This window comes from Eupeodes corollae, chromosome 3 (genome assembly GCF_945859685.1).
Source record: "Eupeodes corollae chromosome 3, idEupCoro1.1, whole genome shotgun sequence".
Taxonomy (NCBI): Eukaryota; Metazoa; Arthropoda; class Insecta; order Diptera; family Syrphidae; genus Eupeodes; species Eupeodes corollae.
The window spans coordinates 56,460,873-56,480,189 of NC_079149.1; the positions used below are offsets into that span (position 1 = coordinate 56,460,873).

Below are 19,317 nucleotides of genomic sequence, written 5' to 3' on the forward strand. Positions count from 1 at the left end.
GATTTTTTTATTTTTGCTTACAGTTATTGTTTGGATACTCAGAAACAAAATAAAAAGGTGTTTTTTTTTCTTTAAACATGTTTTTTTTATAACCAAGAGGTTGTTCTAAATTTCTTTGAAACAAGGACAAACATAAATCAAAGCCATTAGATTCTTCTTGAAATTTAAAAAGTATGAGCTGAGAAAGTATTTCCTTCCGAAAGTTAGAAGATTTCAAAATATAACCCAATTCAAAACATTCACGATGAAATAGAGAAAGTTTCATTCCAATCGGATAACAGAATAGGGTTGAACATTCTATACACCAGTGCATGTGAGCATTCTATTAATTTTAATAAGTCTTTTTTTCAAAACTAGAAATTAAGCAATGTAGGCATAGACACACTTTCACCATGTCATTTGCATCTTCTAGATAATTTGTATCATAGAAGCATCAACCAATTGGATAGCTTCCATTGAGTACATGCACACATTATATAGAAACAAGCTACTAATCCCACCCTTTCGCGCACTCTTCATATGCAAATGGCATTTTTTTCCTATGTTTTGTTTTTGGAATTTAGAGTTAACCCTTTCACATGAGTTGATAAGTCGTGTCAACATGGAAAAATCAATAATATACTTATCTGCGCAGTTTTTTCTTGTTGGTATTTGTTGTTGTCTTGTCTGAAATGTACATCCTCGCCGGGCTACACTGGACAGAGGGCAACAACCGTCAATTAAATAAATAAATTGGCATTTTTAAGTTGAAATTTTATTTAAGTTGATGATTTTTTTTGTTTGTATATTGTTACATATTTGTTTGCTTGTTTTTCTTATTGGTAGTTTAATTTCTTTTTTTTTAACTTAAATTTTGTTGATGTAAAATTAAACCCGCTTACACATGGTTTTTGTTTATAGGTATATTTTTTGTTTTGTTTTTAAATTAGCAAAATATAGTACGTGCCTCGAAATAGTTTCTGTTTCAAGGTGTTGATGATATTTTCGAAACGCTCATAATTATGCCTTTTTTTCTTTTTTGTCGAACCCATTTGTCTGTGTAGCATCGTGGTTATTGCTTGTAGGAGGACTTAGATTCTGCCTGATAGTCTTTTGTAAGACATGTGCGTCCGCTGGCTCAATGCGCTTGTAGTAATGTTGTTTTGTTTCGACAATTTCAAAGCCGAATTTCTTGTAAAATGCAATAGCTCCATCATTGTTGACTTGCACATGTCTGAAAAGTGTGCAAACAGTTAAGAAGAACCTAAAACTTTGAATGTTTAAATGGACTTACAGAAAAATACTGTCAAAGTTTCCATCGCTTTCCACATAATTGAGAATGTGATTGAACATGACAGTACCAATGCCTAGTCTGCGGTAAGGATAGAGACATCCCAACGTCATAATATAGAGCCTCCTCTGGTTCTCGGAAGTGTCGATGCGACAGCAAACCGCCCCAACTACGATGTCGTTGTAGTATGCCAATTTAGCGAGTTCTCCAGCTTCGAGCACATCGATGTAGAACTTATCGTTATACGATACTGGGAAGACAACTGTGTTGAGCTTCTTTAGTTGTTTGATGTTATGTGGGGTGACATCGCCAAGTTCAATGCTTGCTCTAAATAAATGCCAAAAAATTGTAAAATAATTCAATTTATTAACAAATTAAAAAAATCATGCCGGTTCAAATGGCCACAAAAGGATTATAATCAATTTTTTTGTAACGTACCTTGTCATCTTGGATGAAATTATAGCACTATTGAAATTATTTTTAATTAATTAAATTATTAAAAATGTTTTTATTTAGGATGGGAGGTTATACTAAACTATCACACACATTTGCGGGGGAAAATATCCAATTTGCTTTTTTCTGTCTTCCCTTTTTACTTTGACAACTAGCAAGAGCAAGAGCAACTCCGAAATGATGACAGCTCAGGATGGCGACATAGGTACGTTTGATTCTAAATTTGATACCTCGTGATAATGTAGTTCGAGCAAGAATTTCTTTAATCCCCGTTCAGACAACCAAACTGAATTTTCAGCAACCTGAAGTTTGTAGTGGTTCGCAAAAAAATTATTCACACCCTGTTCAGACGGGGAAACAGAGTTTGTAGCAACTTTAAATTCTGAAATTCATCAGATCCTTAGAAACAAATATTTTTTGTGAGTTTTTACAATACCAAGAATTTATTGTGAGTGTTTTAAACTGAATGAACCATTTTTGCTGCTGACGGGAATTAATTGAGAAATTGAAACAACTTGAGTCGAAAGACTGAATTCAAATTAAATAGAAGTGGTGGGTTTAACAAGAAAAAGATTCCAATTTCAGAAAGGAAAAAAAAGCTGTAAAAAGAAAGAACAAATCAACAGTATGAATTAAATCAAAACCGAAACTATTCTGAAAACAAAAAATCTATTTATTACACAAACACTCCAGAAACTAGAAAAATCGGTTTTTAGTTTGTCAATTCAGGTAAATATAACAAATTACATTTTACAATTTGATCCTCCCCGTGTAAAGGGATACCTTCTACTATTGTTGCTCTTTTATTTTTCAGTTTGTCGTCTGTTAGTTTAAAATTTTACATTTACATCTGCCATCTGATGATTTTATACCTGTCTTTTTGACACCTGCAACTTTGAAAACTGTTAAAAGTCTGTTTGCTGGAGTATTCAAATACCAAATAAACACCTTATTTTCTGTTTAATATACTCTCCTCATTCCCCTTATTCGTCAATTTCATATTTGAAATCAAAGTAAGCTTAGAAATATAAAAATTTACTATAAGTCTATTGAGCTTCGTAACAGTAAAATGTATTGGTCCCAAATAGCTCGTTTTTCAGTGTCAAGAAGCTTATTTGAAAATGTACGAATATCTTATTTGCATATGTATTTTCAATCATACTAAGAATGTAATGTTTTAATTTAATTTAGTGGAATAATATTGCCTGGATAAACAAGGAAAAAGAAGAAAAGAATGAAATATTAAACCGAGAATTTTGGACAAGATTAAAGAGTTTTCATCGTTTTGTAAGTAGGTACTTTTATTTTATAATAGTTTTATATTTTTTTGATGTACGTTTTAGGAACCCTTAAGAACAAAAGTAACAGTTTCTGAAAATCTTTTAAAAATTTGTTTATATTCTGAAAAATCGAAAAGCAAAGACAGGGATGAAGAGCATGACGATGTGTTATTTTTCTATTTATTGAGCTTCTGGAAGGTCTGAGACTACTTCTTGGCTTTTGCTTGTTTTTTTTTTTTTTTAATTCTTAATTTAAAATATAAATATATTACATAATTGTTAGTTTTTTTTTAAATGTTTAATGTATAAAATAATAAAAAGAAGTACGTTATTTCATTTTTGATTCTATAGCAAATTGATCGAATTATAAAAAAAAAAGACTTTCAGTCATTTATGTTTATATTTTCAAGCTTAGGATGTGATGGTTGTCAAAGTAAGAAGGCAACTTCCAGCATTACTTTATATAATAATTGAAGTTGAGGATAACAAAAAATTTAGTTGCTGACTGTTACCAACAGCTAGCAACAACTTAAAGTTTCCGGAAACTAAATTGTTTAGTGAACGTCAGACCTAAAGTTTTGTCACATTCAAATGCATTTCTTTCGATTTGAAGTTTGAAAGCCACTGCTGTCAAAAGAACAGCTGTGATCTGCGAGCAAATCGTAAACAAAAATAATACAATGCCGTCAACTTTAATCTTTTCCAAAATTATTTATTAAATACAAATAAGTTAAACTCTCTCTAAATGAATCTTTTCATTAGAATTACCGTATTTATCTTACTGTGTTGTGTTCCACTTGCATTGCAAGTCGAATACGATTGCAACGACCTGCATATGGGTCAATATCTCTGCCCAGATCCCAGCAAAAACCCCATCGACCCAAAAACCCAACAATTCCGAGGATGCACCAAAGAAAACAAAGCAAGAGGTATGAACAATGCGACTTTTCTTGACCATGAAATAATAATTATAATTTACAATTTGACATAGTCTGGTGCATTGCTGTAGATGGTATTGAATGCACTGAAACGAAAAACAACACCTTTACCAGAGAACTACCTTGCAAATGGACGTAAGTTAACCATTTAAGTTTGTTTTTTTCTTCTTAAAAAACATCCTTCAAATAAATTCCAAACAGAAATGGATATCGCTTTGACACGGCATTATTGCTGTCGGTGTTCCTAGGCATGTTTGGAATTGACCGATTCTATTTGGGATATCCAGCAATTGGCCTAGCAAAGCTATGTACGCTAGGTTTTATGTTCCTTGGACAACTCATTGACATTGTTTTGATTGCCATGCAAGTTGTAGGCCCTGCTGATGGCTCGGCGTACATTATTCCATTTTATGGAGCCGGTGTGACAATAATTAAAAGTGACAACACTACATATCGACTTCCAAGGGATGACTGGTAGTAGGGATAAGATATTTATAAATATACCATTAATGTAAATAATTATAAATAAAGATAAGTTATGTATGACAAAAAAGAAACTATTTATGCATTTTAAAAATATTCTACGAGTATGTTCGAAACACTGCTATAGCTTTATGAAGCTTCCCTAATTGTATTTAAATTAAATATTATATTTCTTATAAATTCTGGACTCAATTTGATACCGTTCTTACACTGAATTAGTTTATTATCACAGTTTCCACAAGCTCTAGTTTTCTTAATAATTGTCAACGACGTTTTTCAAATGTAAAAACGTATTCCCGGAATCACAACTGAATGGACATAAATGTAAACGCTGTAAGTTTATTGCTTAAAATCTAAGCCATATTCATTTTTCAAATTTAATTTCACAAACGGACCCATTAAGCTTAAGAATGTTAAAATTGAATTTCCGCTAACTCCCATTTGGTTGAGTAGTTCGGCTGTCCGGCAAGGATGTAATCCCAAAAACGGTGTGAATAGCACTGGATGATCGGACTGTGTTAGGGTTGATAACATATCTGATCGTGACCTACTGTCACCTGATGGATTTTGAAATATATTCCAGGCGTCTTCTAAGCCAATTGGTTTCCCATCTGAAAGTATGAGCAAGTGTTTTTCTTTTAACTTTATTATGATTAAAACCAATAAAAACCCCACCACTTCTGCTGCCTCTAAAATATAAAACTGGAACTTGATAACTTGTACTGTAGACAACATGGTATTCAATTTCGAATAATTCTTCAATTTTATCTGCGTCTACAGTTGACGCATCATCCCGGTTAAGCTCCTCAATATCAAAATCTGTTAGATCACTACTTGTTTCTTTAACTTCAGGGATTTTGATTTTGATTTTTTGCTTATATACTAAATATGTATTCCCTTCAGTATTGTCCTGAAAACGATTTTGTTTTGAATTTTTGTTACTCTGTGTTTACTCTTTCATATTTCAAACCTTTTCAACTAAATTCCAGTTATCTTGATAAGCTTTCGAGAGTTTTATAAATTGATTAGCACTATTAAGAAAATCACTCCACGTCATTGAACACATGATTTTGTTTGTTTATATTCAAAACAAGAGGGTTAATTAAAAGACCTTCATTGTTTTTTAAAGTTTTATTTTTCTGTAATCTTTTGTTAAAAAAAAATAAAATTATAAAAACTTGTAAACAAAAAAAGGAGGATGACAAAACTAAAGCAACATAATGTGTTTGGGGAAAAATATTGTTGGAATTTCCATCGTATTTTTTCAATTTTCTAAAATTCAATTTTATGTTTCGATTTTTGTAATGAATAAATTGATTTCTAAACCACAAAGGAACAAATTATAAAGCACCTCCAAGAATCGCAACCTTAAAAAAATGACTGTAACTTTTTGAGCTTCTTGTTTAATCATGAGTGGGACTTACAGATAGGGTTTGGATTATTAAAAAACAAGCATGATTAAACTTGCAACCCAATACCAGTAAAACTAAAGTATACGTATAGCTAAATTTATTCAGTTATATTACGAATTCCTTCCTATCAGTAAACAGGAGGAATTCGAAATGTTTTACTGATGAGCGTTTAGAGCAATCAGTAAATTTACGTCATTAAATGTTTTTTCTTTCCATCCAAACTTTAAAAGCATTGTTTCTTTTTGAAAAAAATAATTGAATGGATTAATCTTATTGCATCAATCTTTTGCTAGAAGTAAATCTGTAACATGTTCAAAAACTAAAAACAAAAATTTTACTGATGGATTTTACTGATAGCAATAACCGGCCTCTAAAGGAAAACTTTTTATGTCCAGCCAAAACTCATCACCAAATAGGTTCGTAATGTAAAATTGTAAAAGTATGCGACTTTCAACTTCAAATGCATGGATGGAATTCGAAAAAAGATGATTTTATATGAAATTTTTGCTCGTATATAGATAGGAGTATTTCAATTAAGGTTAGTTTGAAGTTTTGGCAATTTGGGGATAAATTCCTTAAGTGAACCTCTTCAATTTTCTGTCAGGAAGCTAAGGTTGAAAACTTGAAATATAACCTTTCATTTGGTTTACTATTTGTTTGGGTTTTCATAAAAAAAGTGTCAAATTCTCTTTGTTTGGGACTCTTATAACTACGTAAAACAGATATAGCCAGCTGACTGGAATTTCGGAAATGTGGAAATTTGACTAAACGAAACCTTAATTGAAAACTTAAAATCAACATTGTGCTTAAGTCTTCGCAGCCAATCTTCAGCTAATAGAAAATGAAACATTCGTGTCTTTTAGTCGCCTTTTACGACAAGCGGACAAGCTGTGGGCATATTCTTAAGCCCTGCCCACAGGGACATACAACAACTGGAAAACAAAAAAGAACTTTTCTCGATTTTAAAAACACACAAAGAAAAAATCAGTTGGATTGAATTTTTACTATAGGAAATAATTAATATATCAGTTCCCGCTATAAAATAAAATATCAAGTTCTTTAATTCACTTTTATCGATATCGATTTATATAGCTTAAATGGAGTGAATTTCATTCTACATTTAAATGTTTGCTATTTTCGAGGGACTTGAATTGAATACGACAAGAAGTAATTGTTTAAAAAAAAAATGTAATTTTAATCGTAGAAAAATGACTTTTTAGAACGAAAAAAAGGGTTTATTTTTGTATAACATTTCAATTAAACAAAATGGTCTTAAAAAAACTTTTAAGACACTTTGACCAAAAATTAAGTATTTTTCAACCGCTTTTTTTTAAATCTGCATTACGCGAAAAAAATATGATTAAAATAGAACCTAGGACTCAAAGCGAACATTAAGAAAAACATATTTTGGTTAGACATCTTGAACATCTTCGGTTTGAGTTTTATGTTCTATTCACTAAAAATCATCAAGATGCAATCCTTGTTTCCATTTCATAAGTTTCTTATTCGAAGGACTTTATGGTTCAGTTACGTCTGAGCCCAAATCCCGTTACCCCGGACACTTCCCTTTGCCTAACGGCTTTGCATTAACGGTTTCCTACGCCATTTTTGCTTACATTGCAAAACATATCCAAAACGGATACAGCCCCTTTTCCCTCTACACAACACACGAGCGCATCCCGTTCCAATTAAAACAATAAAATCGTGGAAAGTTCATTTTACATATTGTGCAAGATCAAAATTAAATATTTGAACATAGCTTTGATGGTAAAGTAAGAATTAGTTCTTAGTAAGTTGAAATCCTCCTCTTGACACTAGAAGTGCAGCCTCGCTAAAGACAGCGGCTTCTCTTGTCAAATAATTAATAAAATAATAAAGAAATTAAATAAATAAAGAAACAAAAAATAAAATAAAATAAAATAAAATAAAATAAAAAGAAACAATTAAGTTTTTTTTAAAACTAATCGCGAGGATCACGACAAAACTGTTTCAACCCACTGGAGTCTACCCTTCTTAATTTTTGTGGCAATATCTGGTTAGAGAATTTCTTCTCGGCTTAAGTGTTTGGATTGCGTTTTATTAATCACCCAGGTCTCGGCTATGAGAAAGAACTATGGTAAAGTTTCTAGATTTAAAAAGGGCTGATGCTTTGAGCAGCTGTTAGGGTATTTCTTCTTCTATGTTTTTTTATCGGCTGGTATTCTATTGACCCAAGGTATTTGAAGGAATGCACTACTTCAAATTCATGCTTCGCTACCTTGATTGTTTGACTAATTGTTCTTCTCACAGTCGACACCACCATATACTTTGTTTTTCCTTCACAGCTCCAGATTCTGTGCCGCCTGTTCGATCTGGATGAAGCTTGTTGGGTCCTTTCGATGTTAGCCAATATCTCCCCGGATCTTGGAAAGATGGTCCTCTTGTTGGCGTCACAGACTGCTTCCTCCAACGCTAGCTTGAAGAGGAGGCAGGCCAAACTATCCTCTTGTCGGATTTCATTGTAGATGTCCATTGTAGGTCTGGACAACAATCTGACAGCTTTAAGTTGGGTTGTTATGTTGGCCATGATCAACCTACATATTTCGGTGATAAATTGGAAAACCAAAAATGTAAATAATAACCTATTGCTGCATTTATCTTGAATCTTGTATAATTTCAAACTTATTAAGAGGTCTTTGCTTTTATGCATAAATCGAGATCCAACGACTTTTAAGTAATTTAATTTGTTTCAACTTACATTGGATACGTTTCGCCTTTATACAAGATTTATGTTCTGCTCACCATGTAGAACTTTTGATTGAGTTATATTTTGTCGCTCCACTTGAATCAAAAGTGTCTAATTTTTCTTCGTTTTGTCTACACATTCAAAAACACAATTTCCAAATAATTTAAAATCAAACTAAAACTTCGTGTTATCACAACGTCTTTACTTTATTGCTTCAATAAAGCAAACAAATTAAAATTAGGTCCTTAAACAATGTAAACAAGTTATTTAGAAGCATCTTTTTACTTGATTCTATCCCAATTTGTTTTGTTTGTAAAACTATAAATAGTAAACTACATGATTTCAAATGAGAAGCTTTCGAACAAAAGCAGCTACCAAGACACCATTTAACTTTTGTTCGTTTTTTTTTGTTGGTAAATCAATCACAACAAAAATACATTCGTTTGCTTTTTGTTTGAAAGCTCCTCAATTATTTCTAAGGATATGAGTGTCGCTATTATGTACGAGAGGTCACATAAATAGTTGGAAGGTAGGTGGGTTGGATTTGTGTGGCTAAGTGTATGATGTTAGGGATTTTTGTTTCGCTAAAATAGTATCGAACATTTAAAGTAGTTTTTGTTTTGCTTTTAACTCACATTATCGCCAGGTACAACTAATAACAACATAAGAACATAACAAACATGGAATACAAACATAAATTACCTAAATCACATCACTAAACAAATTGTGCAAGCTAGATGAGCCGCTAACGATAAGTGACTGGCGATTGGGCGCCTTAAGTACTTTCGTCTTGGACGTTTTCAGTTCGACGAATCTGTACAACTGTTACGGTGGAATTTTTGTCATCGAACTTGCATGTCACGGTGACCTCACTCAGCTGGAATGTGAATATCTGGGAGCCGTATTTAGTTCGAAGATACACTGACCTGGGATCTGCTTCGAGGATGTCAACAATGCATTGGCGGCGCACCTGTAGTTCATGAAGCTGTCTTTCGGCCCTTTCGTTGAAAAGAACACTCAGTCTGTGCCCGGAGACAATCCAATTGGGAACCTTGACAGCTGTGGGTGGTGGGGAAATGTGATTAGCAAAGTTTGGTGGATTTGGTAGAGCTACAGCGCCATTCAGTTCCAACTCAGATTCTTCACCATCTGGCTCCTGACGTGAGTTATAGAAATCAGCTGTAGGCTCACCAACAGAATGACGACCTTAAAAAAAATAAAAATAATAAGTTTTATATTTAAGGATAAGAAAGAAACAAACCAACCAGATTCAATGACATTAGGAGCATCGTAAAAAGGAATGTATGGTTTTATATCTAGAACAGGAGTTCCATCCACCATGTCTGTTCCGCTAAAAACAATAGTTGAGCCTTCGATTTTGTCAATCTCTACCAACGACAGTCCAATGGGACACGGTCTGTGTGGTGATCTCGTTGAGAAAACTCCAACTCTCTCACCCCCAAGCCGGGGAGGTGCGACCTTGGCTTTGGGATGGGAATTATTCTTGTGGAAATGATAAATTATCCAAAGGTGGGAAAACTCGTTCAAACCGTCAAGTGAATGTTCAGGATTTGTAAATACTTCTGCATTCAGTTCGATCACTCCCTTAAGTCGAGCTCCAATGCTTGACTGTCGTGGAACAGCTCTTTTCTCTGGGAATGAAGTCTTAATCACGCCGATTGGGCGAAAGCGAGCCGTGGTCTGGTCACATCCATTTAATTCCTTTATTTTTGTTTTGTTTTTAGTAAGTTTGCAATTGAATCAAAATATCAAAATATTTACCTGATTTATAGCATCATTGCTATTTTTGGTATTTTCTTCATTTTGGCGACATCCTTCACAACGAAAATCGCGTAGGAGTCTAGATAAATCATCGATATCTTTGCGCTGGACGTGACTGAGATTTTTCACTTGTTGTCTGGTAGAAAATATTAATTTAGTCGTGTTTTTGAATGAAATTCGATGAATTAACTTACCGCAATTTGTTTATTTCATTCCGGGCAATTGTTAGTTGATTTCGCAACGATTCAACATTGTTTTCAATCATTTTCTGTTTTTATGGCAAAAAGGACAATCTTTTGGAAATTTCTGAATTGACAGGATAATATGGATAATAAATTTTATCTTGAGGAAGCCACAAATGACACAAATTTGACATATGAAACTAGTTTGAGATGCTGTGGCAGCATCCAGTAGATGTTAAACTTTTATGTAATGAAAATGATTAATATGCCGGTTAAACGTCATTATTAGTACTTTACCAAGCTCGATTAACAGAAACGCTAAATCCTTATTTATCTTTTTTTGAATATTACAAATGTTGAACAATTATTATTGTTGAATTTTTTTTTATAATAGGGGACTTCATGGATTCCTTAAACAAATTTAGACCAATCTTTATTTTCACTTCACTTAAAAGATACCAGAACATTAGGCGTTTTTCTTTGTAAGCTCAACAATCATTGTGAGCTTTTAAGCTCAGGTAGATTTGCATGTACAAAATATTACCTACTATTACCGGTAGAATACGGAGGTAGCGTCTAGTGGCTACGGCAACATTAGACCGTGAAGACTTTTTTGACATTTGTATAACATAAGATTTGGTCTTTTTGACAACTGTCACTTGATTTATGCTCAACTTGGTTTGCATTTCATAATCCATAGAATCAACAACGTTAACAAATCTTTCAAACGTATTACAAAAATAATGGTTCTGTTCGCTCGGCGGCCAATATTCGGTAGAACAATGACTTGGCATCCAAAACTTTTAAGCAGATAAGCTCGAGAAGATTGATGCCTTGGAAGAGAATATTCAGAGAGTTACTACTGACATACTGAACCCAACCCAATTGTTGTAAAAGGCTTGAATTTATTCGACTCAGCTGGTCGAGTGCTTTGATAGCTTGTTTGACTTAAATTTCATACTTTCATAATTAACATATAATGCACTCCATACACGATTCAATTTTATTTTCAATTTGGTTTTCAACTAAATTGATGCTTCGCCACACACTACATAAACGTTGTTGAAAGACTTCTGCTTCAACTGTCAAAACATCATTTTTTTCTCGTTAAAAAAACCACACCGAAACCAGAGAGACGATACATCAGACATGACCACAGAGATAATTCTGTTGAGATTATTCACGTCTCTGTTTTTTTATCTCATTTAATTTCTTGCTAAGAAAGAGATGGAATGCGTTTGGTTTGACAGTAAATCAAATGACTTGCCTACACACACCTCAACTAAGTTGAAAACATTCACATCAACTTGAACAAATTCAAAATCTTTTGATTTTCTTCCAACTCAATCGTCAACCTTCAAAAAAATCAAATTCAAGCCCACACAAGAGTTGATTTGATGAAATTGACATTAAATTTAAAGACAAGTTGAACTGTGTATGGAGTGCTCAAGCCTCTAATTGAAGGTTAATTGGGTTCTTTTTGGAACCTTTGTTTCCTCATGTGAAAGGGGCTTTGATTTCGGTTAATTAAGTAATATGGCAGCTCTTTTCTTCACAGTTTGAGAAGCTTCGCATGGTTGATAGTTGTTGTCAGCAAGACAAATGTTAGTAAATAAAAATAAAATATTCTGTTTGAATTAAGATTAACATACAATTTGCCTAAAATGAATAATTTAAACATAAACTTCAATATTGGTCTGCTGGGCCATGTAGATTCTGGGAAGACAACCCTTGCCCAAGCTCTCAGTACTGTTGCCAGTACTGCAGCTTTTGATAAAAATCCTCAATCCAAGGAACGAGGCATCACTCTCGACTTGGGTTTCAGTGCCCTGACTGCAGAAGCACCTGAACACCTTCAATCACTATCACCATCTGTAAAGTTAATGCAATTTACATTTGTCGACTGTCCCGGTCACGCCAGCCTTATCCGAACAGTAATCGGTGGAGCTCAAATAATCGATCTGATGATTTTGGTTGTTGATGCACAAAAAGGCATTCAAACACAAACGGCCGAATGTATTGTTATTGGAGAACTTCTTAAGAAAAAATTGATTGTTGTAATAAATAAGATTGATTTAATAGACGAACCCGGGCGTGAAGATTATCTGAAGAAATTGAAAATCAAATTAAAGAAGGTTCTATCTAGAACCACATTTCAAGATGTACCAATCACATGTATTTCCGCCTTGAACAAGACCAACTTGGAGGATGTTGTTCAGAGCATAAAGAGTGCTGTCCATATCCCGGTTAGAGACTACGAGCAGCCGCTTCTGATTTATGTTGACCATTGTTTTCCCATCAAAGGTCAGGGTACGGTCTGTACAGGAACGATTATTCAAGGTAAAGTTTCTGTAAACGATACCATAGAACTTCCTTCGATAAAAGAGCAACGAAAGGTTAAATCAATTCAAATGTTCAAAAACCCTGTACAAAACGCTGGACAAGGCGACCGCATTGGACTATGTGTCACACAATTCAATTCTAGTCTAATGGAAAGAGGAGTTATATCAAAACCTGGCTATCTGACGTTCGTGCATGCGGCTGTGATAAGGTTAAACAGAATAGAATACTATAAGTTCGCTCTTAAATCAAAGTCCAAGCTGCATATAACTGTTGGTCATAATACTGTGATGGCCAAAATCACTGTGTTTAAGGGCGAAACAATAGAAGAGTCATTTGACTCTACAAATGAATACGAATGCATCGATGAACTATTGGCAGATGAAAAACTCATTCATGACCATTTTGTATTACTTGAATTCGAGAATCCCATTTTGGCCAATAATAAAAGTATGATAATCGCCTCAAAGCTCGACTTAGACGTTCATGCAAATACATGCCGTTTGGCCTTTTGGGGCTGTATCGAATGGCTAACACATTCATCAAATTACTCCGTTGAAATTCTACCAAAGTTGAGAATTTTTAGAAAGAAACAGAAACAGGGAACTATACAGAGAGTAGTAAACGAAAATCAAGTAATTGTACAGAATCTCTTTAAGAAGGACGGCAACCGAGATGTTTACGTGGGTAAAAAGATCGAATTGTCAACTGGTGAATGCGGAATTATTGAAAGCACTTTTGGCCAGACATCTAAAGTTAAAATAAACTTCCCCGAAGGTCTGCGGGCAGATACTTTGGATTTGTTAAAAACAAAAATGAATACTGTTCTTGTAATCTTGAAATTCAAAAAATATATTTTCAATAAAAAGTTGGGAATAATTCAATGAAAAATAATATTGTTTGTTTCTTTTAAACTTTTATTATTATTACGATTGAATATCTTTTGTCTGCAGTTTAAAAATGATTGTATACATGAGAAATTGTTATCAATAGCTGAGACATATTTAAACTTATTTTTTTTTAACACTGCTTATTTCGTTGGTAGGTGTATTTGTTAGTTTTTATCATAATTTGTTTGACCTTTTTAAATTTGTTAGTACAAATAAAAAATCACAAAAATATTTACTTTAATTACTAAATAGACAACAACCTGTAGAGCACCCTTACTTGATCTAGCCAAATAGCTCGTAAAACCGTAACGCATCTTCAGATTTTACTAGAAAAAAACATTGGAGTAGCAATTTAGAAGTGTTGAGAATTAAATCTGCTGAGCCCGATCTATGAGAAATATAAAAAATAGAACAACTTTTAGAAATTTGACGCCTTATTCCTGCTAAACAAAATAAAGTTTAAGAATTATTGAAGCCATACATACATTGAAATGTGATTTTTGATTCTCAAAGCTTAGTTACTTTTAAAATCTAATTAATTTTTGGAGAGTAATATTGATTTTGAAAATTACTGATCAATGAACATTTTGTATACAATCAAGGGGTAGAATCGATTAAGGTCCCTTTTTTTACATTCGATAGTGATTGCCATTAAGTTTTTTGTCTGTCTAGGTAAGATGATTCAACTCAATTTGATTTCAAATAATGGTTGACATTACGAACTTTTCTCAAGTGATTTCACAAATATATAAAATATACCAAGCTGTCTGCCCTGTGAAAATACGCATAATTACTAAAGCTCCAAAAAACATACTTACAAAAATATTTGTCTTAAAATTTTAAGGTTCTGGAAAGTAGAATCTCTAGTCTCATATTTGGTGTCAATATATTATTTCTAGCTGTCAAATGATTTATTTTTAGTTTGGAGTGATGAAAGTCATGAAGTACATATACGTGAGACACCGCTACACGGTGTACTTTATGGGCTTGGTGGAATGGTACGGTGAATGGTTCTTACTTTTTTAAAAACCATTTCAATGATCACCGCTATAGAACCGTGACTATTGACTTTGTAGTTCATCAATTAAAGTAACATGGTGTGTAAGAGCTTTGGTTTCAATGGACCCTGACAATAATTAAATTTAAAGTGGGCTCTAAAATTTGGAAAAAATTACCATGTAATGTAATGTAAGGATCACAAATAATAAAACCTTATTGTTGAGTCCAAGTTTTTTGATTTTAAACAATTGAATAATTTATTTAATAATTTAATATTTAGGTCAAAGCGTGTATTGTTTATTAAAAATAGTACATAGCATTTGTGTCCACTTCACACAGATCAGATCAGAAGGCTACGCGACGCGGCGCAACATGTCACACAGCTGATAATATAATTGAATCATTTAAGAAGTCGTTCTTGGTATTTAAAGCCAAGTAGAAATATTACCAACTTCACATATGAAATATGTGAAGTTGGTAATTTAAACCGACTATTAGCCACTTTAAGGACAACATTCGCTACGTCATTGCCGATATACGGGCTTAAATGTTGGAAAGAGTCATTGAAAATTGTACTTAAAAATAAGACTACGTTCAAACCAGACTGGTGGTCATATGACAGAAATCATATTTAAATAATAATTTAATAAAACTATTTTGAATACTTAAGGTGGCACTACAGTCCTGTTTGAACTAGGGCCTCACCCAACAAACTTGTTCATCTAGTTCGGCCTATAGCTACATGTTTTCAGTTTAGCGCTCCAAGTTCGATGAGGTCACTTTTCACTCGTGCGTGGTACTTTTGTTTGCCATCATTAACCGTTAAACCCATTTTTGCCGCCTCTGCCCCAATTCTCGCAAAAGCCCCATTGACAGCACGCGGGGTTCTTCCGATTATGTCAATGTCATCAGCATATGCTAGTAATTGGACAGACTTGAAAGATAGTGCCTAAAGTGTTGACGTGTGGGCTCTGCACTATTCTTTCAAGTACGATGTTAAAAAAATCACCTTGTCTAAAACCTTTTTTGACATCGAAAGGTTTTGTTGAGTTGTTTCCAACCTTTATGGAGCTGCGTGAATTCTTCATGGTCATCCTGCACAAACGGACGAGTTTGGCAGGGATGCCAAAACTAGATATGACTCTATACAGCTCGTCCCTGTAGATGCTGTGATATGCGGCCTTGAAATCGATGAAAAGATGGTGGGTGTCGATTTGGTGTTGTTGGGGTTTTCCAGGACCTACCGTAATGTGAATATTTCTGCGACTGGGCTTTAGACGTTCACATATTCCGGCAAAAAAGATTTTGTAGGCGATGTTAAGCACACTGATTCTTCTATAGCTGGTGCAGTTTAAAAGGTCTCCTTTTTTCTTGAATATTGAATGTACAAAATTTCATTTCAATTTAAAAAAAAAATGAACTTCTAAGTTCTTTACCTCTAACAAAACACCTTAAATAAAGTTACATTTGTCAAAATACCGGCTTAAACTTGATTACTTTACGATATATTAATAAGGAAGTTTCTTGTCAAATTGGAAAGGAAACAAGTAAATAATGTAACTTATAATGAATTGTGCCTTATGAAAGATTGTAATGCTTTGGAATTTCCTATGTATACAAGTGAAGATCTGTTGCAGTTGGCTTCATATGTAAATATTACATCATCCTGAGTTAAAATTTTAAAATCCTAGTCCAATAACATAAACGAGCCATTATATAGTTATTCCAGCTGTGGCTTGAACGCCGCCATAACAGTTCTAAATTTTAACACTCAGATTTGTAAACACGCTTGTTTCCATGACAACAAAACGGATAAAACTAAAAAACCCGGGATACAAACAAAAATGGGGATTATTTTGTTTACGGTTTAGTACTTTCACACAAATTCGTCTTTTCTTTTCTGTTTTTCACAATTTCGACGTCCGTCCAATGTAAAAATTTTCAATGTTGGCCACATTTTGATATTTTTCTCAACAAAGCAAATTCCATGTTCTTAAATCCTCTACCACTAAGATTTATAAATATAATTATTACCAAAACGTGTTCAAACCTTGAATTGACAAAGTCCTATTTCACCACCAATTGCAATTTGCATATTTCTAATTTATCCACAATGAAACGTTCGGCAAGTTCTCAAAGTTCTTCAGTTAAGAAACAAAAAGTTCTTGCTGCTTTTCCTGATTCTAAGAAACTAAACAAAGAATCTTCAGCAGGTGTTGCTGAATTCATAAAAAAAATCGAAACAAATCGGCTCAAGGCCGGTGAGAGCATCACGGATTTCTCATTCAAAAAGAAGCGCGTTCGCATTCTCTCCGATGCAACAGATGTACCTGAAAATGCCGAAGCTATTCTCTATTGGATGGACAGAGATGCCCGCGTCCAGGATAACTGGGCATTTCTGTTCGCCCAAAAGCTGGCACTCAAAAACGAAATTCCCTTGATGGTGTGCTATTGTTTGGGACCCAAGTACCTGTCGCTGAGGCTCTATAAATTTATGTTGGCCGGTCTCGAAGAGGTCGAGCGGGAATGTAGAAATTTGAACATTAATTTCCATCTTCTATTGGGACCAGCCCCAGAGGAAATACCGAAACTGGTTAAACAGTACAAAATCGGGGCTGTGGTGTGTGATTTCTCCCCGCTTCGTCTTCCAGTTAAGTGGGTGGACGAAGTAAAAGATAGTCTTCCTAAAGATGTGCCTTTGACCCAAGTTGACGCCCACAATGTGGTCCCAGCCTGGGTTGCATCGGACAAGCAAGAGTATGCTGCGCGTACTATTCGCAACAAGATCACCTCAAAGTTAGGCATGTTCTTCACTGAATTTCCACCGCTGATTAAACATCCACATGAATACAAAACTAAAGCCGAGGAACCCGATTGGAAGGCTGCACATGCATATATCAAGACACTGAATTGCGATATGAATGTAGATGAGGTGCAGTGGGCAACGCCTGGTTATGTGGGTGGCATGACCCAGCTACTTGACTTTTGTACAAGACGCTTAAAGGACTACGATTCGAAACGCAACGATCCAACTCTCGATGTGATTTCCAATCTATCGCCTTGGTATAATTTTGGTGAGTTTTAGTGCATAATCCTTATCTCAGTATTTAGTTTTGCTGGGGAAATAATATTTTAATTAAATCCAGTTCTAACTAGGGTCCAGATTTATGTAACTAAGGTTCAGGTATATCGAAGTTCAAAGTCATGAAATCTTCTACCTTAAAGTTCTACGAACGTATAACTACCCAGTTCTTTTTTTTTCTTTAGCAGAGTTTTAAGGTTTCTTTTAAATTTTTATTTCATTAGGTCACATTTCTGTACAGAGAAGTGCCCTTGAAATCAGTCGCTTCAAATCAAAGTACAAGGCATCTGTTGAAGCATATTGCGAGGAATCTATAGTCAGACGGGAGTTGGCAGACAACTTTTGCTTTTACAACGACAAATACGACAGCTTACAGGGTATTGCTTCTTGGTCTCTGAAGACCCTCGACGATCATCGTAAGGACAAACGTGAATGGCTCTACACACAAGAGGAACTAGAAACATCGAAAACACATGACGATCTGTGGAATTCTGCACAAATACAACTTGTTAAGGAGGGTAAAATGCACGGCTTCCTGAGAATGTATTGGGCTAAAAAGATTCTAGAATGGACAAAATCTCCTGAAGAAGCTTTGAGTTTCGCCCTCTTGTTCAATGACAAATACAGTTTAGATGGTTGTGATCCGAATGGATTTGTTGGTAAGTTTACTAAGCATTTCTTGTGAGTGGATTAATTAATTGTTTATGTCTTGTTTAAGGTTGTATGTGGTCAATTGGAGGAATTCACGATCAAGGTTGGGGTGAAAGAGCTATTTTTGGTAAAATTCGTTACATGAACTATCAGGGCTGTAAGCGTAAATTTGATGTTCCAGCATTTGTTGCTCGTTATGGAGGAAAAATATATACGAAGAAGAAGTAAATTCTTAAGTGTTTTAAGTTCTTAAGTTTTAAAATAAATGAGTCTCACTTTTTTATTTAAAAACAAAATTGTTTTATTTAAGAAGTAATTTCAATTACTCTCCATTACGATTTATGGTATTGTTTACTCTTTACCATTCCATTAATTGGAGAAATTGGTGATTTTCTGTAACAGGCTGTCATTACAATGCTTGCAATAGTTCATGTAATTACGTTAGAAGAATTGGGGTTCGCAATATCGATGTCTGTTCGAAATCGAGATAGTTACGGAGTGGAACCTGTTTATCCAACCCAAGGTAAGCTAGGATTGCAGTATAGTAACAATCCAACAACAAAGTTTAGTAAGTTGTAAGAGTACGAGTGATTTAAAAAAAAAAAACATGACATAAATGGCAATGTATATGTTACTAATAAGAATCTAAATTGTGAGATATTAAGAACACACTTCAACGAACTTCTAAATCAATTGAATATTTAGAATGAAACAACAACAACTTGTGTGTGCTACCACCAAGTTCATAGGCTGGAGTTATAGCTATTTCACGGGGACCAACCCGATCATCAGACTCCTTTAGTGGTGCTTAACCGCTTTATGTTCAATTT

At 34.1% G+C, this 19,317-nt stretch overlaps 6 protein-coding genes and 1 long non-coding RNA gene across 8 annotated transcripts; 4 read left to right on the forward strand and 3 right to left on the reverse strand.

The window, feature by feature from the left end:
* Positions 1–732: 732 nt before the first annotated feature.
* LOC129949960 (probable N-acetyltransferase san) lies at positions 733–1,926 on the reverse strand. 2 transcript variants are annotated; one of them, XM_056061709.1, is made up of 4 exons: positions 1,817–1,926; positions 1,709–1,735; positions 1,274–1,597; positions 733–1,213 (listed from the first exon to the last, which is right to left on the reverse strand). In XM_056061709.1, exons 2-4 carry the CDS (start codon positions 1,714–1,716, stop codon positions 1,000–1,002), a joined length of 546 nt encoding a protein of 181 aa, XP_055917684.1. In that variant the 5' UTR covers positions 1,717–1,735; positions 1,817–1,926; the 3' UTR covers positions 733–999. The 2 variants fall into 2 exon arrangements, with proteins under 2 accessions (XP_055917684.1, XP_055917683.1); XM_056061708.1 differs by having other exon boundaries at positions 1,709–1,923.
* An 830-nt stretch (positions 1,927–2,756) lies between these two features.
* On the forward strand, positions 2,757–3,287 carry LOC129948923 (uncharacterized). Its single transcript, XR_008781978.1, has 3 exons — positions 2,757–2,846; positions 2,915–3,010; positions 3,067–3,287. It is a non-coding gene; the product is annotated as an uncharacterized LOC129948923 (long non-coding RNA).
* A 351-nt stretch (positions 3,288–3,638) lies between these two features.
* LOC129950965 (TM2 domain-containing protein CG10795) lies at positions 3,639–4,494 on the forward strand. The gene is made up of 3 exons (XM_056062938.1): positions 3,639–3,932; positions 3,995–4,076; positions 4,143–4,494. Exons 1-3 carry the CDS (start codon positions 3,749–3,751, stop codon positions 4,417–4,419), a joined length of 543 nt encoding a protein of 180 aa, XP_055918913.1. The 5' UTR covers positions 3,639–3,748; the 3' UTR covers positions 4,420–4,494.
* A 219-nt stretch (positions 4,495–4,713) lies between these two features.
* LOC129951191 (ubiquitin-like-conjugating enzyme ATG10) lies at positions 4,714–6,046 on the reverse strand. The gene is made up of 3 exons (XM_056063227.1): positions 5,395–6,046; positions 5,100–5,334; positions 4,714–5,035 (listed from the first exon to the last, which is right to left on the reverse strand). The coding sequence occupies exons 1-3, from the start codon at positions 5,488–5,490 to the stop codon at positions 4,764–4,766; spliced, it is 603 nt and encodes a 200-aa protein (XP_055919202.1). The 5' UTR covers positions 5,491–6,046; the 3' UTR covers positions 4,714–4,763.
* Positions 6,047–8,742: 2,696 nt separating this feature from the next.
* On the reverse strand, positions 8,743–10,706 carry LOC129949658 (uncharacterized). The gene is made up of 4 exons (XM_056061244.1): positions 10,538–10,706; positions 10,344–10,479; positions 9,827–10,283; positions 8,743–9,767 (listed from the first exon to the last, which is right to left on the reverse strand). Exons 1-4 carry the CDS (start codon positions 10,606–10,608, stop codon positions 9,337–9,339), a joined length of 1,095 nt encoding a protein of 364 aa, XP_055917219.1. The 5' UTR covers positions 10,609–10,706; the 3' UTR covers positions 8,743–9,336.
* Positions 10,707–12,110: 1,404 nt separating this feature from the next.
* LOC129949934 (selenocysteine-specific elongation factor) lies at positions 12,111–13,759 on the forward strand. The gene has a single exon (XM_056061666.1). The coding sequence runs from the start codon at positions 12,190–12,192 to the stop codon at positions 13,750–13,752; it is 1,563 nt and encodes a 520-aa protein (XP_055917641.1). The 5' UTR covers positions 12,111–12,189; the 3' UTR covers positions 13,753–13,759.
* Positions 13,760–16,572: 2,813 nt separating this feature from the next.
* LOC129951701 (deoxyribodipyrimidine photo-lyase) lies at positions 16,573–18,764 on the forward strand. The gene is made up of 3 exons (XM_056063994.1): positions 16,573–17,828; positions 18,061–18,495; positions 18,555–18,764. Exons 1-3 carry the CDS (start codon positions 16,742–16,744, stop codon positions 18,713–18,715), a joined length of 1,683 nt encoding a protein of 560 aa, XP_055919969.1. The 5' UTR covers positions 16,573–16,741; the 3' UTR covers positions 18,716–18,764.
* The last annotated feature ends 553 nt before the right edge of the window (positions 18,765–19,317 follow it).

What these genes read in the sequence shown, in the direction of transcription:
- LOC129951701 (XM_056063994.1), top strand. Translation starts at nt 16,742, where the DNA reads ATGTTCTTAAATCCTCTACCACTAAGATTTATAAATATAATTATTACC. An exon ending in ATCGCCTTGGTATAATTTTG is followed by an intron (nt 17,829 to 18,060) that starts GTGAGTTTTAGT and finishes TTATTTCATTAG; the next exon opens with GTCACATTTCTGTACAGAGA. An exon ending in TGATCCGAATGGATTTGTTG is followed by an intron (nt 18,496 to 18,554) that starts GTAAGTTTACTA and finishes GTCTTGTTTAAG; the next exon opens with GTTGTATGTGGTCAATTGGA.
- LOC129951191 (XM_056063227.1), bottom strand. Translation starts at nt 5,490, where the DNA reads ATGTGTTCAATGACGTGGAGTGATTTTCTTAATAGTGCTAATCAATTT. An exon ending in ACTGGAATTTAGTTGAAAAG is followed by an intron (nt 5,335 to 5,394) that starts GTTTGAAATATG and finishes AATCGTTTTCAG; the next exon opens with GACAATACTGAAGGGAATAC. An exon ending in TTTTAGAGGCAGCAGAAGTG is followed by an intron (nt 5,036 to 5,099) that starts GTGGGGTTTTTA and finishes TCATACTTTCAG; the next exon opens with ATGGGAAACCAATTGGCTTA.
- LOC129949658 (XM_056061244.1), bottom strand. Translation starts at nt 10,608, where the DNA reads ATGATTGAAAACAATGTTGAATCGTTGCGAAATCAACTAACAATTGCC. An exon ending in GCAATGATGCTATAAATCAG is followed by an intron (nt 10,284 to 10,343) that starts GTAAATATTTTG and finishes ACAAAAATAAAG; the next exon opens with GAATTAAATGGATGTGACCA. An exon ending in TCCTAATGTCATTGAATCTG is followed by an intron (nt 9,768 to 9,826) that starts GTTGGTTTGTTT and finishes ATTTTTTTTAAG; the next exon opens with GTCGTCATTCTGTTGGTGAG.
- LOC129949960 (XM_056061709.1), bottom strand. An exon ending in AACTTTGACAGTATTTTTCT is followed by an intron (nt 1,214 to 1,273) that starts GTAAGTCCATTT and finishes CACACTTTTCAG; the next exon opens with ACATGTGCAAGTCAACAATG.
- LOC129949934 (XM_056061666.1), top strand. Translation starts at nt 12,190, where the DNA reads ATGAATAATTTAAACATAAACTTCAATATTGGTCTGCTGGGCCATGTA.
- LOC129950965 (XM_056062938.1), top strand. Translation starts at nt 3,749, where the DNA reads ATGAATCTTTTCATTAGAATTACCGTATTTATCTTACTGTGTTGTGTT. An exon ending in CAAAGAAAACAAAGCAAGAG is followed by an intron (nt 3,933 to 3,994) that starts GTATGAACAATG and finishes AATTTGACATAG; the next exon opens with TCTGGTGCATTGCTGTAGAT. An exon ending in GAACTACCTTGCAAATGGAC is followed by an intron (nt 4,077 to 4,142) that starts GTAAGTTAACCA and finishes AATTCCAAACAG; the next exon opens with AAATGGATATCGCTTTGACA.